This window comes from Pyrus communis, chromosome 5 (assembly GCF_041283825.1).
Source record: "Pyrus communis isolate YQ-2024b chromosome 5, ASM4128382v1, whole genome shotgun sequence".
In the NCBI taxonomy this organism is placed as follows: domain Eukaryota; kingdom Viridiplantae; phylum Streptophyta; class Magnoliopsida; order Rosales; family Rosaceae; genus Pyrus; species Pyrus communis.
Window position 1 is genome coordinate 8335635 of NC_142569.1, and position 23886 is coordinate 8359520.

At 37.5% G+C, this 23886-nt stretch overlaps 3 protein-coding genes and 2 pseudogenes across 20 annotated transcripts in view; 4 read left to right on the forward strand and 1 right to left on the reverse strand.

The window, feature by feature from the left end:
- LOC137724680 (uncharacterized) overlaps positions 1 to 3945 on the forward strand; it is a 28937-nt gene extending 24992 nt beyond the window's left edge. The window contains exons 1-9 of one of the 13 annotated variants that reach the window (XM_088694089.1): positions 810 to 1088; positions 1176 to 1211; positions 1368 to 1425; positions 1867 to 1905; positions 2332 to 2383; positions 2480 to 2522; positions 2605 to 2696; positions 3374 to 3422; positions 3861 to 3945. In XM_088694089.1, coding sequence (XP_088550215.1) covers positions 940 to 1088; positions 1176 to 1211; positions 1368 to 1425; positions 1867 to 1905; positions 2332 to 2383; positions 2480 to 2493 — 348 coding nt within the window. In that variant the 5' untranslated portion in view covers positions 810 to 939 and the 3' untranslated portion in view covers positions 2494 to 2522; positions 2605 to 2696; positions 3374 to 3422; positions 3861 to 3945. Of the gene's footprint in view, positions 1 to 809; positions 1089 to 1175; positions 1212 to 1367; positions 1426 to 1866; positions 1906 to 2331; positions 2384 to 2479; positions 2697 to 3373; positions 3423 to 3856 lie in introns of those variants that run through there. The other 12 variants (XM_088694091.1, XM_088694088.1, XM_088694090.1 and 9 more) reach the window with 12 other exon arrangements.
- Positions 160 to 16121, forward strand: LOC148696684 (uncharacterized). Of its 4 annotated transcripts, none has more exons than XM_088694075.1 (9): positions 160 to 208; positions 13931 to 14012; positions 14121 to 14298; positions 14605 to 14659; positions 14789 to 14840; positions 14933 to 15026; positions 15114 to 15149; positions 15312 to 15367; positions 15792 to 16121. In XM_088694075.1, the coding sequence occupies exons 1-9, from the start codon at positions 194 to 196 to the stop codon at positions 15812 to 15814; spliced, it is 591 nt and encodes a 196-aa protein (XP_088550201.1). In that variant the 5' UTR covers positions 160 to 193; the 3' UTR covers positions 15815 to 16121. The 4 variants fall into 4 exon arrangements, with proteins under 4 accessions (XP_088550201.1, XP_088550202.1, XP_088550204.1 ...); XM_088694076.1 differs by having other exon boundaries at positions 14933 to 15020; positions 15112 to 15149; XM_088694078.1 differs by having other exon boundaries at positions 14933 to 15020; positions 15112 to 15124.
- On the forward strand, positions 4123 to 9154 carry LOC148696685 (putative cyclin-B3-1; annotated as a pseudogene). Its single transcript, XR_015963225.1, has 9 exons — positions 4123 to 4296; positions 4412 to 4501; positions 4626 to 4744; positions 6916 to 6956; positions 7034 to 7093; positions 7246 to 7344; positions 7515 to 7675; positions 7769 to 8136; positions 8243 to 9154. The product of XR_015963225.1 is annotated as a putative cyclin-B3-1 (transcript).
- Positions 15814 to 19984, forward strand: LOC137724682 (putative cyclin-B3-1; annotated as a pseudogene). Its single transcript, XR_015962480.1, has 12 exons — positions 15814 to 15830; positions 16156 to 16187; positions 16284 to 16326; positions 16409 to 16500; positions 17178 to 17226; positions 17651 to 17923; positions 18000 to 18122; positions 18237 to 18326; positions 18452 to 18721; positions 18878 to 18972; positions 19138 to 19316; positions 19408 to 19984. The product of XR_015962480.1 is annotated as a putative cyclin-B3-1 (transcript).
- Positions 19985 to 20514: 530 nt separating this feature from the next.
- LOC137724446 (uncharacterized) lies at positions 20515 to 22028 on the reverse strand. The gene is made up of 2 exons (XM_068463188.2): positions 21483 to 22028; positions 20515 to 21268 (listed from the first exon to the last, which is right to left on the reverse strand). The coding sequence occupies exons 1-2, from the start codon at positions 21782 to 21784 to the stop codon at positions 20788 to 20790; spliced, it is 783 nt and encodes a 260-aa protein (XP_068319289.1). The 5' UTR covers positions 21785 to 22028; the 3' UTR covers positions 20515 to 20787.
- Positions 22029 to 23886: the final 1858 nt, after the last annotated feature.

Consider the following 23886-nt stretch of genomic DNA (forward strand, 5'->3'; position numbering starts at 1 on the left):
GTGTACTTATCAATCGCCTAAACCAAAAAAAATTAGGGAAGGGGTAGTAACGTACAATCGCGTTTATTTCATAAAACGAAAATAAAGACCGCCGATTTAACGAGACGACTCAGACCTCTGCAACGGTCGACTGTTCTCATTCCGCTCCATCTCCGAAGATCAGAATCCGAGAAGAGCACGAGATATCTCCAAAATGACGTCGTTTAAGGTACGCTTCTTCCTACAAATCTATCGACAAACTATCGTTTCGATGTAATTCTTGAGAAATCGAATTTATTCGAAAAATCAATTCAACTAGGGCTGCGTTTTGAAATTTGAATTACTGTTCGTACAATTATGGGTTTCTTTTGTGGAAGTTGCTTTCTCGTGAATTTTGTCTTGAACTGATTGAAATTCTCTCGGTTTTTTCTAGAAATTGGATCATCGGCAGAGCACTACGACACTTGTAGAGAGAAGCAAAATGTTGGCTGCTAAGGTCGGAAAAATCCATAAAGGTTTTCGATTCCCGGATAACTTTCTTTGATTTCTTTCTCTGGTTTTTCCTTTGGATGAAATCAGTTCTGACATCTGCGAAACCCTGCTTGGTTTTTCGTAATTTTCAGCCAGAATTCGGCGTAGGACAGAAAACTCAACATGCTCACGTTGTGTGGAACCGCAATTCTTGGTTCTTCTGCTGGTTTTAAGGTCTTGTGGTGGTGATTTATTTACTTCTGACCTTCTTTTTCGATATTTTAGACAGTTGGTGTCTCAAGTTTTAAGGTTTATACAGAAAGTGACACTGCCAAAGCTGATGCCGGGATCGGGTAATTGTAGTTTTAAATTTGTGCAATTTCATTTTGATTATCGAATGTTATGGTTTTAATCAATGTCTAAGTTGTTTTAGAACTAAAATCAACTAAGCCTTCCTTCCAGAATTTAAATCTTGGGATTTTTATTTGTATGCAAACTGTGCTAACAATTCAAATAGAATGGGAGCCTTGTACAATGATGTCGCTAAGTAGAGGCCAAAAAGCATTAGATATTAGCTGTATCTGCCCACTTCCTTCAAGTTCTTCTAGGATTGTAGGGGGTGATGCCTCTAAAATTATGTTGGTACCTTTTCATTTGCTCATATAGTTCCTTCATTTTTGGATTGTGAGCTAAGAAGTTCTAAATTTGGGCCATCTTCAATGCAGGAGCGGTAAAAGTGAGAGGATTAAATCTTTGCAACGGTATGCATTTTGATATTATGATACCTGTACGTGCTTGTGAATTCAATATTCTTTTGATAGTTTGATATAACTGTAGATGTTAGCAAAGGTGTGAGTAGGTTCGAGATCCTTTGCTTTTGCTTTAATGTAGTATTGTATTCTTTTGTATTTTTGTAGGGTTTCAGTGGGTACAAACGTTAAGACTGTGAATTTATCATCAAGGATATCCTTCCTGGTAAGAATGTTAAATCCTAGCATGCATTTTCCTTGTAACTCTCTTATTTACATGATTGCATAGTATGTTGTTCTACTGACTTCAGTAGATAACTAGATATCTCTCTGTAATCTGAAAATGAACAAAAGAGCCTTCATATGAGTGGTTCAAAGATCTCATAGTTACTTACGGCCCTTAAGCAGGGTACTTCAAGTTAGTTTTCATATATAGTTCCACCCCCAAACTGGACAAAAGTTGCAAAACTTTAAAGTTTTCTTCCTGTCCATGTTTTGCTTTTTGAAGGTCAATTAAGTTTTTGTGTTCCACTGTTATGTTGTATGTTTGACAACGCAAAGACAGGGTTTTGTTTTTCTTGACAAGCTTAGCGAGTATCAATGCCAATCATTTCATATATGTTGTTCTTCCAATTGTAAGAATTGATTTTTGTGTTACTTCAATCAGGGAAAAGGGCGGGAAAGCTTTAATACTTCAGAAATGCTGGTATGGTTTCCCGGATTCAATTGTACTATTTGAATTTTTTTTTTTATTATGGATAAACTGTAGCTATTAAAGAGTTGAAGGCACCTTCAGAGAATCAAAGGACCAAGGCTATGGGTCTAAACCGTGAATCTATTGTTACAGATGGCAGGTCTGAGCCACCTTTGTTTTCCGTCTTTATAAGAAATTAGAAATTGTGCCGCAATTTGTTTGTTGTGCTTTTGAAATATTCTAATCCGGCTCATATGCTTATGAAACTAAACATATAAAGACCCGTGATTAAACTTATAACTTTTTTTTCAGGAGGACTTCATATACTTCACTTAAGCTGATAACGTGTCTGACCTGCAGACATGTTTGTTTATTTACTGTGGATAAGATCTGTATCTGTTATTGATATATTTTCTATTTCCTCTCTCCATTTTAAAGGAAATCATTGCTGGTGCTAAAGGTCAACCCAGAGGAAGCAAGTATTCCGAAGGTTGATGTCGTGCATTATAATAATGTTCCTTGGTTCAGTTTAACAGGAGTAGGATTTCAAGTTGGACATTTATATTTTTTGCTTTCCTGCTTGTAGGAAAATGCTGGTAGAAATTCTGAAGGAAAAAGAGGGTATTATGGTAAGATGCCGTGAATATTTAAGATTTGACAAGTGCATGGCACATGATGTCTGACCAAATGGCATTTTGGAATACAATTAAGGCTACGGTTGGCAAGAAAGTAGTACCTAGAGTAAACGATACCACGAGGAGCCATCTGTTGAGGAATCGAGTGAGTGATATCTTTGTGATTATGTGAGTGACAGTGATCCATACTACTACTTTTCTATCCCGCTTAAATTTAGTTAAAAGGTTTTGCTGATACTGGTGCATATTCCTTTCAACCTCTTTTTGCTTCTGAATGAATGGAATGGAAGCATCTTTCTTGCATTTTATGGATAGGATTGTTTGTTCTCACTTCAGGCATGACTAATATGTCAATTTCAGAACTCAAAGCAAATAACAGCAGATGCAAAAGTAAAACTACAAGGGAGTACAAAAAGAACTTGTATTCTGTAGTTCACCCCAAATTTTATGAATCTTGTGGCTCCTCCCAGTTATTTTTAGATCTTTCTAATATGTTCCTGGAAAAGGAAAATTTATCATTTTTCTTGCCCCCTGGTAACTACGAATTGATATTATAATGCTACATGGGAATACAATTTTTGGTCGTGAAAGTTGCAGCATATAGATTTCGAATGGCTGCATTGGGGAGTTTGGTTTTAGGTTTAGTCACATTGTTTTTTACTCTTGATGGGCTTCTGTATTCATTTTATTCATCTTTACTACTATAGTTTGAATTACTACATTCATTAACTTTCTAATTCATTGGATGTCTCTTATGTTGAATGATCATTTAAGCTTTTATGTCTTATTGAAACACGGTTGAGATTTCTATCTATTAATAGTTTGCATGTGATTTGAGATTGCAGGGGTTAGCGTAATTCAAATGTCCGTGTATTGCCAAGAAATTCGGTCAGGGTAAGTCTAATCAGAAATAGAATTCATGTCCCTCCCTCTCCTCATATGAGAAAAAAGAATTAATGTGTCGTTTTGTTTAACCAGTTCTGAAATGTAGTTGCTCAAGTTTGTCTACTTCAGACAGTAAAACAATTTCACTTGTGTCGCCATATTTTACTTTCAGTACTTCAACAATCTGTCAATTTTTTTGAAGTCATTTGGTCCTGAAATCTGTTGACTTGTGTTATTGCTTAACATGGCAACCATTTTGGCATCAACTGGAAGCTTTATGGCAGTGCATTCAATTTAGTACTTCGCCTGAGTGATTGCTTTACATTACTATGAGATTACGGCATCATCCTGACTTTGTTTCTTGGCATGTTAGATCTATATGAAGTAGATGTACGTTCTATTTATCTTCCCTTTAATTTTATTACAAAAACTTTGTCCACACTGAAGGCTCGTGAGTCGCAAAGGACTTTGAAATCCAAGGGTGCATCACGTCCAAACAAATTAGTTTCTGCTACTGCAACTTCATCCAAAACTGAAAAAGTGGCTACTTCTCTTCCTGAGAACATTAAGCATGAAGCCACTCAGGGCGAGTTCCCATCTGAAGCCAACTGCAGCCAGAGTGCTTCAACTATCAAATCAAATAGGAGGAGATCTTACACATCTCTATTGATGACTGGATCAAAGGTCGGGGTTTACCGTGTTCTATTGATGCCTTTATTCCTTACTCGTGAACTACTTTCACACTTGGCCCTATTTGCGGTTACTAGAGGACCGTGTTGAAGCTTTGAAGGCGGAAGAGCTGCCAGGTATTGATGACGATTGCAATCAACTGGAAGTTTCTGATTATGTTGATGAGATCTATCAGTATTACTGGGTTTCTGAGGTAATGATTATTATGTCTCTATACCACTGTTTTCATCTTAGTGTGGTAAGATAGTAGGTTTAGTGTAGTTCTGATTCTGACTTGTTGGCTTTGTTAAAATTGTCTTTAACTGCAGGCACAGAATCCACCTCCAGAAAATTTTATGTCGATTCAGGCAGGCATTACTCATCATATGCGAGGCATATTGGTCAACTGGTTAATTGAAGTACCGATTTAACCTTTTGATGAACTATGATGTTTTTGTATTCCTTTTTGTCTTGCTTTGTTCAATTTTACATTTCATGATGTTTAATAGCTGGCTATCCCCTTGATTTGTTCATCCGGAACAGGTACATTACAAATTCGAGTTAATGCAAGAAACTCTGTCTCATGGTGACATTGCTCGATCAACATCTTTCCCAAGTTACAACTAAGAAGGATAACATGCAGTTAGTTGGTATCACTGCACTCTTGTGTTGGGTTTTTTCCAGCCCATGATAAGTTGTCCTAAGTCTATTCGGAATTAATAGTCTTAGAGGATTAAATTGTTTTCCCAATTGGAGTTGTTTACCCAATTAGAGTTAGTTTCTCAATTGGAGTAGGATTCATAACTAGTTTCCAATTAGGATTAATAATCCTTATTGAAGAAGACCTTTATTATGTCTATATAAAGGGGCTATTGTACTAGTTTTGAATTGGAGGGAGCAAAACAATAAATTGTATACCACTCTAGGGATTAGAGTGAGAGAATATTGTAAAGTGTGTGTGAGAGAAAAGAAAAGAGATAGTGTATTTCTTGCTCTTGTTCTTTTAGGTTTTTCGTCAAGTCCTAGTTCTAGAGATTTGGCAAGATTATTGGTTGTACTCATTATTGATATAGTGAAAGATTGTTGTTGCTGTCCCGTGGATGTAAGCACATACTGCCGAACCACGTAAATTCTTGGTGTTATTTATCTTGGTTATTTGTTTTCGATTTCCAGAGTTTGTTCTTGTTTTTCCCATTCTTAAAACGTGATATTCTCAACAAGTGGTATCAGAGCCTGGTTTGGCTGATATCCGTTTAGAATGGAGGGTGCAATTATGATGAAACTCACTCGTTCCAACTGGGTTACGTGGAAATCAAGAATGGAGGACATGCTTTATTGTAAAGATCTCCATGAGCCAATTGAAGGTATTAATAGCAAGCCAGAAAATATGTCTGCTGCCAATTGGACCAAGATGAATCGTAAAACTATTGGTACGATTAGACAATGGGTGGATGAGAGCATCTATCACCATGTGTCTAAAGAAACTGATGCGCAAGCTCTTTGGAAGAAGTTAGAATCCCTCTTCGAGAAGAAGACCGCTGCCAAGAAAGCATTCCTTATCAAAGAGCTTGTCAACATGAAGTACGCGGAAGACGTTAGTGTAACCGAGCACTTGAACAACTTTCAGAACATGATCAATCAGGTAGCCACTATAGGTTTGAATATTGAAGAAGAGCTGCTAGCACTTTTATTGCTAGGATCCTTGCCAGATAGTTGGGAAACTTTCATCGTAACTATAAGCAATTCGGCTTCTAATGGCGTATTGTCTATGGATGCTGTTAAGGATAGCATGTTTAATGAAGAAACAAGGAGAAAAGCTTCAGGTGCAGGCGCTGGAGCTGGACAACTCTTTGTCATAGAGAAAAGAGGCAAAAATTCTGGTGAGACAAGATTCAATGGCAACTGCCACTATTGTGGGAAAAAGGGTCACATGAAGAAGCATTGTCGTAAATGGAAAAAGGAACAAAAGGATGGGAACAATACTGCAGGTGTTGTGACTTACGATGAAGAGCTTCTTTAATGCAGATGATTGATGGTTTTCTGGCAAAGAAGTCTATAATTGCCTTTGCCAATGACGATGGGTATTGCGATCAGGGGGAGCCTGGCTAAGAGAAGTCTAATCAAGAGGATCTTGGTTAATGAGTAGTTCGATCAAGGGGAGCTTGATTATGGGTAGTTCGATCAGGGGGAGTCTGGTCATGAAAAGTTCGATCAATGGGAGTTTGGTCAAGAGGAGCAATCCTATTTCGGTATACCTTCCTCATGGTCTGGAGGGGGAGATTGTTGGGTTTTTTCCAGCCCATGATAAGTTGTCCTAAGTCTATTCGGAATTAATAGTCTTAGAGGATTAAATTGGTTTCCCAATTGGAGTTGTTTACCCAATTAGAGTTAGTTTCTCAATTGGAGTAGGATTCATAACTAGTTTCCAATTAGGATTAATAATCCTTATTGAAGAAGACCTTTATTATGTCTATATAAAGGGGCTATTGTACTAGTTTTGAATTGGAGGGAGCAAAACAATAAATTGTATACCACTCTAGGGATTAGAGTGAGAGAATATTGTAAAGTGTGTGTGAGAGAAAAGAAAAGAGATAGTGTATTTCTTGCTCTTGTTCTTTTAGGTTTTTCGTCAAGTCCTAGTTCTAGAGATTTGGCAAGATTATTGGTTGTACTCATTATTGATATAGTGAAAGATTGTTGTTGCTGTCCCGTGGATGTAAGCACATACTGCCGAACCACGTAAATTCTTGGTGTTATTTATCTTGGTTATTTGTTTTCGATTTCCAGAGTTTGTTCTTGTTTTTCCCATTCTTAAAACGTGATATTCTCAACATCTTGTTGGCATCAAAATATGAGGACTTTTGGCATCCAAGGGTAAATATCAATATCTCAACTCATATGCATTTTTTCGTGATTTTCTTTCTAATTATCTACAACAAGAAAAATTACAGGTCAAAAATTTAATTAGCATCTTAGTTGAGACATACACCAGAGTAAAGGTGCTTGGAATGGTTTGTGCTTTTCTTAGACTCGGATTAATTCAGTATATCTGTTTTGTTAGAATCTGGAAATGTCCTGGTGCATATCTTATGAGATGAATAATGCTGCATTCTATAGTTCCCTTTACGCTTGTCCTAAAATAAACACAGTCTTTGCTTTTCAGGAGAAAGCCTTTCTGAAAAAGCTGAAGTTTCGTCTTAATGCACCTACTCCGTATGTCTTCATGTTAAGATTTCTCAAGGCTGCTCAGTCAGAAACAAAGGTATTCAGTAGTTTCTAAAGCTAACAGACATAAATTTTGATTAATGATTAACAGCATAACTAAGAAAGAAAGAGATTGACATGCCAGAGTCTAGTGGATATTAGTTCTTGATATGGATTAGATAACAGCAAAGTTGTTAACAGGCTGTTACTTTGTGGACTGTTTTGCAGCTTGAACACTTGGTTCTACCTTATCGAGTTGTGCTTGGTTGAGTATGAAGCGTTAAGGTTCAAGCCCTCGTTGCTGTGCGCAGCATCCCTATCTGTCCCAAGGTGCACCCAGCAGATTACTCTGGCTTGGACCCCGCTCGTTACGAAGTATCCCAAATCAGGTACTGCTTTAAAGACAAGTAAATAAATTTGTTTCCTTATCTAGTGCTTGCTTCAGAATAAATTTTAATGATCGATGTTTGATTGTTGCATAGACTGTGCAGAGATGGTCTTAAGATTTCACAAAGCTGCAAGAGTGGGAAATTTGAAGGTCACATACGAAAAGTACTCTAGCCCTGATCTCAGTGGCGTTTGCAGCAATAAAACCATTGGAGACGCTTCCACACCGATTCAGCTTCGAGGGGTGGAGATAAGAATGTTAACAATTCAAGAGATAAAGACTTCAGCATCATCTAGTAGACTTGTTTTCCCCTTCATTTGTTGAAGCCTGTGTAACACGAATCCATCAAGCTTGTTGTAAAGAAGCCATATTTCGTAGCGCTTCTACTGATGGCGTCTGTTTACTCTAGGGTTTTCAGGATTACAAAATTCTTTTGTTCATTTGGTACTGCAGTTCACATCGGTATGTTGTGTTGCATGCATTTATGTTATGATCTCATTGAAGTGTAACATCATGTTGTTGCTGAGAAATTATGACGTGGGAACTGAACGCATTGTTGTTGTAACAGCTATTGCTGCGTGAATCTAGCTTCTGACTAAGGGTTTGCGGCTGTTGAACCGGGCTGACCCATTTGTTGGGGTAACAGTTTCTGATAGGGGAGAAAATGTTGTGTCTGCTGCAGGAGAGGTACATCTTGAAAGATGCATAGAAGATTTGAAGGAGAGATTTGCAAGGGTAAGCCTGGAAGTGTCTCCTTCTTTAACTAAAGTGCTTGAAGATAGTTCTGATTTACTTGGAGATATTCTTGGAGGTAGGGCTTCAAAAGAAGCCTCGGCTTGTGGAAGCCATGTACTTCTGTGAATTGAACACGACAACTGAGCATTTGGGTTCTATGTACGCTGTGCTTGGGCGAAGGCGGGCTAGAGTTTTAAAGGAGGAAATGCGGGAAGGCTCCCCATTGTTCACTGTGCATGCATATGTTCCTGTTTCTGAAAGCTTTGGTTTTGCGGATGAGCTTAGAAGATGGACTGCTGGTGCTGCAAGTGCTCTTCTTGTGCTTAGTCAATGGGCAGCACTTCCAGAGGATCCTTTCTTTGTACCGAAGACAGAAGAAGAACTTGAGGAGCTTGGTGACGGTTCTAGTGTGCTTCCCAATACTGCGAGGAAACTAATTAACGCTGTAAGACGGAAGAAGGGGCTTCCTGTAGAGGAAAAAGTAGTACAGCACGCGACCAAGCAGAGGACCCTGGCTCGTAAAGTGTAGAGGTTGTTGATATACTTTAGCTTTAGTGTTAGGGCCAATCTAGTTGTAATTAACTTACCATGGCTTAATATCTTCTGCAAATTGGCAATGCTGCTATAGATTGAGACTAAGTTGGTTGCGAGAGTGGCTCGCAATCGCAGTTTTCGCATGTTGCTGTGGCTGGATAACAATTTTGATGGCTTGACAGAAATTTTGAATTTCGATGTTTTCTTTTAATTTGATATCGAATTGGTGTCAAAGAGGTTTTTCGTGCTTTCTTTTTTAACAAGTTTACGTGAATATGTTCATGACCTGCTGTGTCTGAGGTGGCCAGGGCATTGCACGGTGGTGTTCCACGACCACACGTGCTACATGCTGTCGTTAGGGCTTCGGAAGAAAAAAATTTAGCTTAAACCCGTTGTATGCAACGATTACGGCTGCCTCTCTTTTCCGTAGGGAGAAAAGGATAGGGAAGGATCAAACGCCATAACATTTTTATTTGTACAAAAAGAGAAATTGGGCAGAAGCTACACAATAGGTCAAGTGTAGTTATCTTGGGATTCAAACATGTGACATTCTTTACAAGTATGGAGGGGTATCATCGTAATACTAGAGGCATAATACTTTTTTTTACTAATTGTAACTACTTGCTAGGTCATAAATGATTTTCGCACACAAGCACGCTACATGTTTTTGTTCCTTGATTTTTCTCTACTTTATTCGGTCCAAAATTCATTAATAAACAAAAGTGTGAGCAAAAAAAATGTGGGAAATCTTCTTTCAGACTTATTTCCTAATTTGGTTTGTGGAAAAAAGAAAAAGAACATGATAAAGACACGTATTTTAACAACTCACACATTCGTTGTTTCTGTTTGATTTATTCAATCCAATGGTTAAAAATAAAAAGGAGTGAGTCGCAAACTAAAGATAGTGTGTAAAAATCTCTTCCCAAAAAGCTTGGTAAGATAATTGTTTTCAACAATCACACGAATAGGTGTAGAGAAAAGCCAAATTGCTAAGTCATAGTCCGTCACATAAACCCTTCTTTTTCATATTAGCTTAGGGACACTCCAAAGTCCAAACTAAAGGAAATATGATAGTGTACAATATTAGTTATATGACAAACTGAACAGAGTTAGGGTGAGATCACAACTTGAATGAAGGTACACGACTTATTTTAGATGGAAAACTTAACGGAGTTAGGACGAGATTACAAATTAATGATTTCGGAAAGTTGGTACGGCAAATTACTAAAATTTTAGTTTATATGACAAATTAAAAAATATGTACAAGTTCATACGACATTTCAAATTAAAAATCTCCCTTTACAAATATACTTGCACTGAGTTATTGAAACAAACATCGGATCAATTGTGTCTCTACCACTCGTCGCTGCAAACCAGAGTTCCAAACAAATGCTTCTGTTCTTGTTTTAAGTATTTTTTCTGTTGTTTGCTTGTTTTGTTCTTGTTTGGATTTTGTTGTCCGCAATGGATATTCTTTTTTGGATTTTGTTGTCGTCAATTGTGATAAATTTTCTGCTCCCTAACAGACGCTAGAGGAGACTTAACTATTCATAGTCTCGGCTGCACATGGATTTTCCACCGAAGATTAATTGGTGTGCCAAGACTTCTTAGGCTAGCCATCTCCATCATGCATTCGATATCATTTGGTCCTACAACACGGCTTCGTTAGAATTCGGAAAATGCAATAGAAAGCAACTAGTGTGACAATGCCGATTTTCGAGTGTGTTAATAACATTTCCGTTGTGTAGAAAATTTTAAAATAACGACACAACAGTCGTATCCAAGTAGAGACTACCCGCAAGTGCGGTGTAGGCGACGGACTTGGAAACTTGTTCAACCCAATGCATCTATATCCATTTTCATTCGAACAAAATATAAAACGTATCTAAATCCATTTTTGTAAGTTTATACCACAAGAAATGAACAGTTCCCAGCTGAAGACCCTTAATTCAAAGTCTCTGCTGCATATGGATTTCTATTACCCATCAGAACCAGGTCCCAGATGTGTCGACAATGGACTTGCCAACTCGTAAAATGGACTTGCCAGCTGAAGACCCTTAATTCAAAGTCTCTGTTTGCTTGTTTTGTTCTTGTCTGGATTTTGTTGTCTACAATGGATGATCTTGTCTGGATTTTGTTGTCGTCAATTATGATATATTTTCTGCTCTCTAACAGACGCTGGAGGAGACCAAACATGTTACATGCTGTGGTTGGGACTTGGGAAGAGAAAAAATTAGCTGAAACCTGCTGTATGCAACAGTTGCGTCTGCATCTCTTCTCCGTGGGAGGAAAGGAGAGGGAAGGGGTGACGGGGGAGTGATGATCGGTGGAGAAAATAGAGTTGTTGATTGAAGATGGAGGACCAACGAGTTTGGATCAAATGCAATAACATTTTTATTTAGGCTTATTTTTAGCTACATCCCTTGAAACTCGATTTTGATCTCACAAGTCAAAGTATAACGAATTTTGAGTTTCAGGGAGTAAAGTTACTCGATTTCACATAGTAGATCAAGTATAATTATTTGGAGATTTAAACATGGGACTTTCTTTAAAATGTGAAGAGACATCATCATAATACTAAAGGCATAATATTTTTTTACTTATTGTAACTACTTGCTAGGTCATAAATGATTTTGCCCAAACGCACCCTCCAGCTTATTTTTGTTCCTTGATTTTTCTCTATCTTATTCGGTCCAAAATTCATGAACAAACAAAAAGTATAGATGAAGAGAAAAAGTGTGTGAAAATTATTTTTTCAAAAATAGTTTCCTAATTTCATAATAAAGGAAAAGAAAAAGAAATGATAAACATAAACCCTTTTTAACCTCTTACACATTCGGTGGTTATGTTTGATTTATTCAATTTAATAGTTAGAAATAAAAAGTAATGTGTGACAAATCTTGTTGTGTGAGAATTACTCTCCGAAAAAGCTTTGTAGGATAAATGTTTTCAACTATCAGAGGAAAACGTGTATAGAAAAGCCAAATTACTTTGTCATAGTCGGTCACATAACCCGTTCTCTGTCGTGTTGGGTTAAGGGATACTCCAAAGTCCAAACTATGGGAAATGAAATATGATAGTCCAATATTAGTAATATGACAAATTGAACGGAGTTAGAATGAGAAGACAAATTGAATGGAGGCACATGATGAAAAACTTAACAGAATTTGCGGGATTACAAATTTACGATTTTGGAAAGTTGGTACGAAAAATTGCTTAAAATTTTAGTTTGTATAACAAATTGAAAAATGTGTAAGAATTCATATAACATTTCAAAAAAATTCTCTATACAAATATTCTTGCACTGTGTCATTGAAACAAACATCGGAATTATGTCTCTCTACCTCTCGTTGCTGTAAACCAGAGTCTTTCTTGTTGTCTGGATTTTGTTGTCGTCAATTATGATATTTTTCTACTCTCTAACAGACGCTGGAGAAGACTCACTATTCAAAGTCTCCGCGGCATATGGATTTTCCACCAAAGACTAATTGCTGTGCTTAGACTTCTGCGGCTAGCAATCTCCATCATGCATGCTTTTTCATTTGGTCCTACACAGCTTCATAAGAATTCGGAAACTTCCATAGAAAGATCTCTGTATTTCCCTTTAGTGAAAAACAAGTAAGAAAGCTACAAGCGTGGCAATGACGATTTTTGGAGTGTTAATAACATTTTCATTACATAGAAAATTTGTAAATAACGACACGACAATCATATCCAAGTCAAGAGTACCAGCAAGTGTGGAGTAGGCGATGGACTTGTAAACTTGTTCAACCCGACACATCTATATCCATTTTCGTTCGAAAAAAATATAAAACATATCTAAATCCGTAATTTAATACCACAATAAAATAAGAGTAAATAAGATGATAGGTTGTGAATTTCTACAACCCATGATAGACGCCGAAGACCTATAATTCAAAGTCTTTGTTGCATGATGGATTTCTTGAGCCCATCACAACCAGGTATCAACTGTGTCGACAATGAACTTGCAAACTTGTAAAAGGGGTTGTGAACACAATCCATTCATTTCAGTTACCCTTTTTTCTTTTCTCCATCACACGACTTCTGTTGCAACTCCCCGATCATCGATAATCTATTCCTATAAATTCTGGAATTTACTAGCTAAACGTTACCATCACCAAAGCATAGCAAAGAAAATTGTGTGTGATAATGGACAGCCACTATCACCTCAGTATTGCTCACTATTTCCTTCTTTTCCTTTTGGCGTCTTCCTACATGCGGAGTACTACTCAACTCTGTTTCTGTTTGGCCAGTGGTGAACTTTCAAGTAGTGTGGAAACAAATTCGTGCATCGACGAAGAAAGACGAGCGCTTCTCATCTTTAAACGACATCTTGTTGATCCTTCTGACAGGCTTTCCTCTTGGGTGGGTCACGATTGCTGTCGATGGGAAGGGATTTCATGCAACAACCTCACCGGTCATGTCGTGAAGATGAACCTCCGGAATCGATACCCAGATCTACATTCCATTTTTGAGGAAGAGTGGGACGAGTCGGCTTATGTAAAGTCTCAATTGGGAGGTAAGATAAATGCTTCTCTGTTGAGCTTGAAACATTTAAATTACCTGGACCTAAGCTTTAATGATTTTCATCGCATTCAAGTTCCTAAGTTGTTCGGGGAGCTTAAAAGTTTGCAATATCTTGATCTCTCCTCTGCGTCATTTGGAGGAGAGATTCCCCCTTCTCTTGGTAACCTGTCAAGCCTCAATTTTCTTGACCTTGGGTGGAATCAACTCTCATCTTCCAGAAATTTGAATTGGCTGTCTCGCCTCTCTTCTCTAAAATACCTTGACCTCGAATCGGTGGATCTTAGCACCACAGGAGTCAATTGGGCGTATTCTGTTAATATGCTTCCTTCATTAGCAGAGTTACACTTATCTGTTCGTACAATTATGGGTTTCTTTTGTGGAAGTTGCTTTCTCGTGAATTTTGTCTTGAACTGATTGAAATTCTCTCGGTTTTTTCTAGAAATTGGATCATCGGCAGAGCACTACGACACTTGTAGAGAGAAGCAAAATGTTGGCTGCTAAGGTCGGAAAAATCCATAAAGGTTTTCGATTCCCGGATAACTTTCTTTGATTTCTTTCTCTGGTTTTTCCTTTGGATGAAATCAGTTCTGACATCTGCGAAACCCTGCTTGGTTTTTCGTAAGTTTCAGCCAGAATTCGGCCTAGGACAGAAAACTCAACATGCTCACGTGGTGTGGAACCGCAATTCTTGGTTCTTCTGCTGGTTTTAAGGTCTTGTGGTGGTGATTTATTTACTTCTGACCTTCTTTTTCGATATTTTAAGTTTTATACAGAAAGTGACACTGCCAAAGCTGATGCCAGGATCGGGTAATTGTAGTTTTAAATTTGTGCAATTTCTTTTCCATTATTGAATGTTGTGGTTTTAATCAATGTCTAAGTTGTTGTAGAACTGAGATCAACTAAGCCTTCGTTCCACAATTTAAATCTTCCGATTTTTATTTGTATGTAACAATGCTAACAATTCAAATAGAATGGGAGCCTTGTACAATGATGTAGCTAAGTAGAGGCCAAAAAGTATTTGATATTATCCGTATCTGCCCACTTCCTGCAAGTTTTTGGCAATTACCTAGATTGTAAGGGGGAATTATATCTGTGTGCTGCTTTTAATATCAGGAGTTTTGCAACAGTTAACAAAGTATCGACTGTGGAGAATACAGCTGCTTTAAAGGTAACTAACGACCTCCTTATTCCGCTGCTTGTTTTGAGGTGGATTGGGATGGAGTGTTGTTTCTTTTGATAAGGAGTTTTTGTTTTAATTATATATTTACTGCTATCTATAAATTGTTTTGTTATCAAGGCTGGTTTGAAAAGTATGGAGAAGCAAAAGTGCATACTTGGTAGTTCTGCAGGTAAGGTTCAACGACACTGTACTTGTTATGCAAAGTTGAGTTACACATTTTGAATCTGTTCCGTTTTCAAATTTTTGTTGTCCTTATCTTAGCAAATGCAAATGTTGGAAGAAGACCATTGGCCGACGTCAGCAATGTCCAAAGCAACTCTTCTAGGATTGTTGGGGGTGATGCCTCTAAAGGAAAGTTGGTACCTTTTCATTTGCTCATATAGTTCCTTCATTTTTGGATTTTGAGCTAAGAAGTTCTAAATTTGGGCCATCTTAAATGCAGGAGCGGTAAAGGTGAGAGGATTAAATCTTTGCAGCGGTATGCGTTTTGATATTATGATACCTATACGTGCTTGTGAATTCAATATTCTTTTGATATTTTGATATAACTGTAGATGTTAGCAAAGGTGTGAGTAGGTTCGAGATCCTTTGCTTTTACTTTTGCTTTAATGTAGTATTGTATTCTTTTGTATTTTTGTAGGGTTTCAGTGGGTACAGGCGTTAAGACTGAATTGATCATCAAGGATATCCTTACTGGTAAGAATGTTAAATCCTAGCATGCATTTTCCTTGTAACTCTCTTATTTACATGATTGCATAGTATGTTGTTCTACTGACTTCAGTAGATATCTCTCTGTAATCTGAAAATGAACAAAAGAGCCCTCATATGAGTGGTTCAAAGATGTCACAGTCACTTACAGCCTTTAAGCAGGGTACTTCAAGTTAGTTTTCATATATAGTTCTACCCCCAAACCGGACAAAAGTTACAAAACTTAAAAGTTTTCTTCCTGTCCATGTTTTGCTTTTTGAAGGTCAACTTTCCATTGTTCTGTTGTATGTTTGACAACGCAAAGGCAGGGTTTTGTTTTACTTGACAAGTTTAGCAAGTATCAATGCCAATCATTTCATATATTGTTGTTCTTCCAATTGTAAGAGTTGTTTTTTTGTGTTACTTCAATCAGGGAAAAGGGCGGGAAAGCTTTAATACTTCAGAAATGCTGGTGTAGTTTCCCGGATTCAATTGTACCATTTGAATTTTTTTTTATTATGGATAAACTGTAGCTATTAAAGACTTGAAAGCACCTTCAGAGAATCAAAGGACCAAGGCTATGGGTCTAAACCGTGAATCTATTGTTACAGATGGCAGCTCTGAGCCACCTTTGTTTTCCCTCTTCATAAGAAATTAGAAATTGTGCCGCAATTTGTTTGTTGTGCCTTTGTAATATTGACATGTTTGTTTATTTACTGTAAATAAGATCTGTATCTGTTATTGATGTATTTTCTATTTCCTCTCTCCATTTTAAATGAAATCATTGCTGGTGCTAGAGGTCAACCCAGAGGAAGCAAGTATTCCGAAGGTTGATGTCTTGCATTATATTAATGTTCTTTGGTTCAGTTTAATAGGAGTAGGATATCAAGTTGGACATTTATATTTTTTGCTTTCCTGCTTGTAGGAAAATGCTGGTAGAAATTCTGAAGGAAAAAGAGGGTATTATGGTAAGATGCCGTGAATATTTAAGATTTGACGAGCGCGTGGCATATGATGTCTGACCAAGTGGCATTTTGGAATACAATTAAGGCTACGGTTCGCAAGAAAGTAGTACCTAGAGTAGACGATACCACGAGGAACCATCTGTTGAGGAATCGAGTAAGTGATGTCTTTGTGATTATGTGAGTGACAGTGATCCATACTACTAGTTTTCTATCCCACTTAAAGCGAGTTAAAAGGTTTTGCTGATACTGGTGCATATTCCTTTAAACCTCATTTTGCTTCTGAATGAATGGAATGGAAGCATCTTTCTTGCATTTTATGGATAGGATTGTTTGTTCTCACTTCAGGCATGACTGATATGTCAATTTCAGAACTCAAGGCAAATAGCAGTAGATGCAGAAGTAAAACTATAAGGGAGTACAACAAAGAACTTGTATTCTGCAGTTCACCCCCAATTTTATGAATCTTGTGGTTCCTCCCAGTTATTTTTAGATCTTTCTAATATTGTCCTGGAAAAGGAAAATTTATCATTTTTCTTGTCCCCTGGTATCTAAGAATTGATATTTAATGCTACATGCGAATACAATTTTTAGTCTTGAAAGTTACAGCATATAGATTTCGAATGGCTGCATTGGAGAGTTTGGTTTTAGGTATAGTCACATTGTTTTTTAGTCTTGATGGGCTTCTGTATTCATTTTATTCTTTTTTACTACGATAGTTTGAATTACTACATTCATTAACTTTCTAATTCATTGAATGTCTCCTATGTTGAATGATCATTTAAGCTTTTATGTCTTAATTAAACACGGTTGAGATTTCTATCTATTAATAGTTTGCATGTGATTTGAGATTGCAGGGGTCAGCGTAATTCAATTGTTCGTGTGTTGCTAAGAAATTCTGTCAGGGTAAGTCTAATCAGATATATAACTCATGCCCCTCCTCCTCCTCAAATGAGGAAAAAAGAATTAATGTGTCGTTTTGTTTGACCAGTTCTGAAATGTAGTTGCTCAAGTTTGTCTACTTCAGACAGTAAAACAATTTCATTTGTGTCGCCATATTTTACTTTCAGTACTTCAACAATCTGTCAGTTTTTTTAAAGTCATTTGGTCCTGAAATCTGTTGACTTGTGTTATTGCTTAACATGGCAACCATTTTGGCATCAACTTGAAGGATTACAGCAGTGCATTCAATTAAGTACTTCACCTGAGTGATTGCTTTACATTACCATGAGATTACTGCATCATCCTGACTTTGTTTCTTCGCATGTTAGATCTATATGAAATAGATGTACGTTCTATTTATCTTCCCTTTAATTTTATTACGATCCAGCCAACTTTGTCCACACTGAAGGCTCGTGAGTCGCAAAGGGCTTTGAAATCCAAGGGTGCATCAGGTCCAAACAAATTAGTTTCTGCTACTGCAACTTCATCCAAAACTGAAAAAGTGGTCTCTTCCTGTCTTCCTGAGAACGTTAAGCATGAAGCCACTCAGGGAGGGCTCCCATCTGAAGCCAGCTGCAGCCAGAGTGCTTCAACTATCATTTCCAGGAGAAAATCAAATAGGATGAGATCTTAGACATCTCTATTCATGACTGGATCAAAGGTTGGGGCTTACCGTGTTCTATTGATGCCTTTATTCCTTACTCATGAACTACATTCACACTTGGCCCCATTTGCAGTTATTAGAGGACCGTTTTGAAGCTTTGAAGGCAGAAGAGATGCCAAGCATTGATGACGACTGCAATCAACCGGAAGTTTCCGATTATGTTGATAAGATCTATCAGTATTACTGGGTTTCTGAGGTAATGGTTATGATGTCTCTATACCACTGTTTTCATCTTAGTCTGGTAAGATAGTAGGTTTTGTGTAGTTCTAATTCTGACTTGTTGGCTTTGTTAAATTGTCTTTAACTGCAGGCACAGAATCAACCTCCAGAAAATTTAATGTCGATTCAGGCAGACATTGCTCCTCATATGCGAGACTTATTGGTCAACTGGTTAATTGAAGTACCGATTTAACCTTTTGATGAACTATGATGTTTTTGTATTCCTTTTTGTCTTGCTTTGTTCAATTTTATATTTCATGATGTTTAATAGCTGGCTAGCCCCTTTATTTGTTCATCCGGAAACAGGTACACTACAAATTCGAGTTAATGCAAGAAACTCTTTATCTCGTGGTGACATTGCTCGATCAATATCTTTCCCAAGTCACAATTAAGAAGGATGACATGCAGTTAGTTGGTCTCACTGCACTCTTGTTGGCATCCAAGGGTAAATATCAATATCTCAAACTTGTATGCATTATTTTTCATGATTTTTTTTCTAATTCTCTACAAGAAAAATTGCAGGTCAAAGATAGCATCTCAGCTGAGACATACACGAGAGCACAGGTGCTTGGAATGGTATGTGTTTTTCTTAGTCAGACTCGGATTATTTCAGTATATCTGTTTTGTTAGAATCTGGAAATATCCTTGTGCATATCTTCTGAGATGAAAAATAATGCTGCATTCTATAGTCCCTTTTCGCTTGTCCTATGATAAACAGTCTTTGCTTTTTAGGAGAAAGCCCTTCTGAAAAAGCTGAATTTTCGTCTTAATGCACCTACTCCATATGTCTTCAAAGATTTCTCAAGGCTGCTCAGTCAGAAACAAAGGTATAGTTTCTAAGGCTAACAGACAGAATTTTCTATTAATGATTAACACCATTACTAAGAAAGAAAGAGATAGATACGCCAGAGTTTAGTAGGTATTAGTTTTCGATATGGATTAGAAAACAGCAAAGTTGCTAACAGTCTGTTACTTTGCGGACTGTTTTGCAGCTTGAACACTTGGCATTCTACCTTATTGAGTTGTGCTTAGTTGAATATGAACCGTTAAGGTTCAAGCCCTCATTGCTGTGCGCAGCAGCCCTATATGTTGCAAGGTGCACCCTGCAGATTACTCCGGCTTGGACTCCGCTGCTCTGCAAACACGCTCATTACGAAGTATCCCAAATCAGGTACTGCTTTAAATACAAGTAAATAACTTTGTTTCCTTATCCAGTGCTTGCTTCAGTATAAATTTTAATGATCGATGCTTGATCGTTGCAGAGACTGTGCAGAGATGGTCTTAAGATTTCACAAAGCTGCAAGAATGGGAAGTTTGAAGGTCACATACGAAAAGTATTCTAACCCTGATCTCAGTGGTGTTGCAGCGATAAAACCGTTGGACACACTTCCACTCTGATTCAGCTCAGAGGGGTGAAGATAAGAATGTTAACAAATCAAGGGATAAAGACTTCAGCATCATCTGGTAGACATGTTTTCCCCCGCAGTTGTTGAAGCATGTGTAGCAGGACAAAATTCTGCTTGTATTTCATATTGATCTAACACAATGAAGGACATCCATCAAGCTTGTCGTAAAGAAGCCATATTTCGTAGCGCTTCTACTGATGGCGTCTGTCTACTCAAGGGTTTTCAAGATTGTAAAATCTTTTGTTCATTTGGTACCGCATTTCACATCAGTATGTTGTGTTGCACGCGTTTATGTTATGATCTCATAGAAGTGTAACAACATCATGTTGTTGCTAAGAAATTATGACCTCGAACTGAACACAACGTTGTTGTAATAACTATTGCTGTGTGAATCTAGTTTCCTGTTAATGGTACATATTGCATTGATCAATCATTATATTATCTCCCTTTATCTTTTGATAGATCCAAATTAGCTCTTAATTAACGTTACACGGTCTGATTTTAATGACTCGTACTTGTTTACGTAAGCGAACATATTTGTTGATGAGCCATGACTCAAGTTGCAGGGGTAGGGTGAAAGTAGATCATAGATTCGATTCCCGTTTTAAAGAAAAACCAAACCAATTCTCGCATGGATCTTCACTGCAGGAAGACCTTGGACATAGCAGAACAGGTTTGTCTGCCCTGAATTGTGCACGAAATTGGCTTGTCCGAGATGCAGTTAGTTAGAAAGCCGTTTCTGTCAAGAAATGAAGCCTGACGGAGGGTATCAAGCAGAACATTTTCCGAATGGTTGATAGGCTCGAAGTAAAGAAGCGAAACAAAGGTCACAAGTGGAGAGAAACATAACTCCGAGTAGAACATACGTGCGTTTGACTAGTAATGACAAGAAACTACTGAGAACAGCGACCGGACCAGATAATGAAGCGATGAAGGAGGCAGAATCGATCATGTAAAGCAACATTATAAATGGAAAACAAAATTTATTAAATGAAACAAGATTTCATATATACTATTCCGACCTGTATAAGCTCAAAAAATGTAGCCTAGCTTCTTTGCCTCCACCACCACAAGAAGTATATATTGAACTCTGCAGGATCTCCCTATGTATATACAACCTTGATCTTCAACAAAAACCATTATCTGCTATCTACCAACATATAATACAAAACGTAATGCACAAGTACATATACGTTACATATTCTACCGTATAGATTAATATCAGAAGTAGCTCAATCAGCTAACCAAACCATCTTGTGGAAGCAAGTAACCATCCCGATTCAAAGTCCCCCTCACTGCTCGATAAAACTCCAACCACGAAGATGAGTACGCATCTGCAGGACCCCACAGAAATGTCAGATTAGGACTAGCAGGGCCTGGTGCCATTAAATCCAACACTGATGCAGCTGGTTTGAGCTTCTGTGGAAAGTTAAACGCCAAGTTATCAACTTTATGTTCATATATTTTGCCCTTTCGGTCCAATTTATACCGCGAGGTGCCCTGAAACTGACCCTTCGCTTCCCATGGAACTCGAGGAACACCCTTCATGTTCCACCTTATCAGTATCACATTCTCTGAAGGCTGCCAAATCCTATAAACCTCGAGGGAGATATCGCGGAACAGAATCTTTCCATGAAATCGCAATGCCCAGAAGATCAATTTGTAATTCTCAATGCCAGTGAATGTGTTCAAAGGATCCATAAATGTTATATCATCCCTGAAATTCATCAAATTCCACAAATGAATCCCATCAAATGCAACTCTACATTTCCAGTAACATATTAAACAATTACAAAATCATCAAATTTCAAACAACAATTCAATCTATGATGTCAATTCTAAAACTACCAAACAATTTAATGAATGTATAAACATTCTGATAAACCAAACACTAGCAAAGAAAAATTAAGAAACCCAGATTAACAAATTACCTATAAATGTCATAATTAAGGTCCTTGGCGAAAATTAAAGGGACATCTTCACGAAGCGTCCGTACAGCCAGGCCAAGATTGACATAAAAATCGTCCCTTTGCTGCTTATCCTGCGCAACCCTGGAGGTGTCAAGCTGCGCACCCTCCAACAAAGTGGGCGTCTGTACGCTGGCCAGAGGAGAGAGGTGAGAGAAAGAAAAACTGGGTCTTGTCTGGGAGAGCATTTGGTGAAAGGGTTTTTCTTTTGGTTTGGTTTGGAGGAGTAAGGAGGAAGCAGAGAAATTTGGTAGCAGAAAAGCCATTGCCTTCTCTCTGTTATCTGGTCTCCGAGTTCACGTGCTCATGTGAAAAGCTTTCTAGAGAGAGAAAGGGAAGGATTTACAGTTTTAGAGAGAGAGAGAGAGGATGATTTTTGAGAGCTCTGTGTCTTGTGTGTGCGTGTGGGTTGGAAGACAGAGCATAATTTGGTGTTGGCGTTGGTGTTGATATATTGAGTGGTTTTGAAGATGGCCATGAATGTGTCTCGTGTTCCGATTGATTGGAAGGGCTTCAAAGTTGAAAGTGGACCAAAGTGAAAGAAATAATATTTGTGGTTCTTGCACTTTCACCCCCTTAACTTTGCTCTATTTCTTTCAATTTTCTTTTGGATTTTGGTACCATGACGTGCAAAAATCTTCTTGCTCTCAAGCCCCTTTATTCTCCAAAAATTAACTTTGTTGGCATCTTAAAACTTTCTTATTAGCCCCTTTATAGACGTGAGCATAGCCATATTTGTTAATGAGCTGATATGTTTCATTTATGCATCATAGTTTGATATCTCTTTGGGCAAAGTTGAATACAGCATGGGTTTAGCCAGTTTGGCTAAAACAATGTGTTTCCCCTCCTACACTCAATTTTGAATTCCTCATCTTTATATAAAATCAAATTTAAAAATAAAGAAAGAAAACCCTTCCTTTCTTTTCAACTTTCAATTGTATTCTAAGTTCTAACTCATTCAACGGAAAAGAATTGAACCTTAGGATTTAATTTATATCTCCAAATAATTAAAGAATATTTCTCCCGCATTCAAGGTCTTCAGTTTGATTTTCTCCTTTGTTAATATCACTTGTATTGGGAAATAAAAGATAAACACCTAGACTTTCTAATTGATGATCTCATCCTATTACGTCCCCTCTCACTTTCATTGGTCATCTGTAAAGAACTGAGAAGTTTCAACAAAGAGATTAATGTTTGTTTCACATTTCATGGGTATTCAATTCAAACACATAATAATACTAGTATGCAGTCTTTAGCCAAGATGCCTCCTTTCACAAGAAAGAGAATACCAAGGTAAACTTGCTCTTTAAACCTTTTGGTATTAAACCAAAGCATATCTTCCTTCAAAACTCTAATAACATCCAAACCGATTATCCTAGTGAATACGATCTTTCTCTTCAATCTACTACATTTCAGGTTCAAACTCTCTTCATGTAAATGTAACTTAAAGTAGTAATATTGTTTGTAATAATAATAAAAAAAAGTGAAAGAACTAAACCCATTTTCTTGTTGGATGGGAGGAGGATAGGAATCGAAGAAGATAATGAAATCTTATCCCCAAGGGCCAAGAGTGAAGACCAAATTTGAGTTAGAAATGTACAAGTGCACAATTGTCTATGAGGTGGGGCCATGCCTAATTGTCTGCCTTCTTAGTTTGATTGGAATGTAGATGGGAAGGGTTCGAAGAACCCAAGTAGGAAGAATGACAAAACGATGCAAAAGGTTAAGCCATTCCCAAGAATCTTCAAATTCAGAAAGCACATTCCTTTTAGGATATACCCATTCCAATTGTGTACCTTCCAATTCCACTTTTTTCATTTTAGGATATACCAACTGTGTACCTTTGAATTGAGGAAGCACATTCATTTTAGGATATACCAATTGTGCACCTTACATTATATTCCATGTTAACGTTAACTAATGTTTGGTGTTGCAATTTAGTACTAAGGTCTAGTGGTATTTCTCTTCACTTGTAAGTAAGAGATCTTAGACTCGATTCTAGCCAAAGGCGAATTTAAACCACATTATTGCTAACCCATTGCGAGGCTTAGCTCACCCCTCCCCCTTAGTGTAGATAATATCGCATGTTCAAAAAAAAATGTTTGGTGTTATTTCCTATGTTTAAATGAGAGAATTGAAATTTTATGGTGTTAACGCAAGATCCTTTTAGACCCTATATAAAATGGACCCGTTGAGGTGGGCTTGGAGAATGAAAAGAAGATCAAAGTATTGCTTCTTAGCTAGCCCAATAAGAAGGAACTCCGATCGCTACAGATGACCGCTCGATGGTATGGATCAAGTATCAACAAAGAAGACGAGTGCCTATTCAGAAAGTACTTTCCGACCACTTGGAACAAGTTAGCAAATT

Bases quoted from the DNA above. Each gene is read 5' to 3' on its own strand.
- LOC148696684 (XM_088694075.1), top strand. The intron at 14,013-14,120 runs GTTTTCGATTCC...CGTAAGTTTCAG, and splicing joins GGTCGGAAAAATCCATAAAG to CCAGAATTCGGCCTAGGACA. The intron at 15,027-15,113 runs GTTGGTACCTTT...TCTTAAATGCAG, and splicing joins GGTGATGCCTCTAAAGGAAA to GAGCGGTAAAGGTGAGAGGA.
- LOC137724446 (XM_068463188.2), bottom strand. From the start codon at position 21,784: ATGGCTTTTCTGCTACCAAATTTCTCTGCTTCCTCCTTACTCCTCCAA. The intron at 21,269-21,482 runs GTAATTTGTTAA...GATGAATTTCAG, and splicing joins CTTAATTATGACATTTATAG to GGATGATATAACATTTATGG.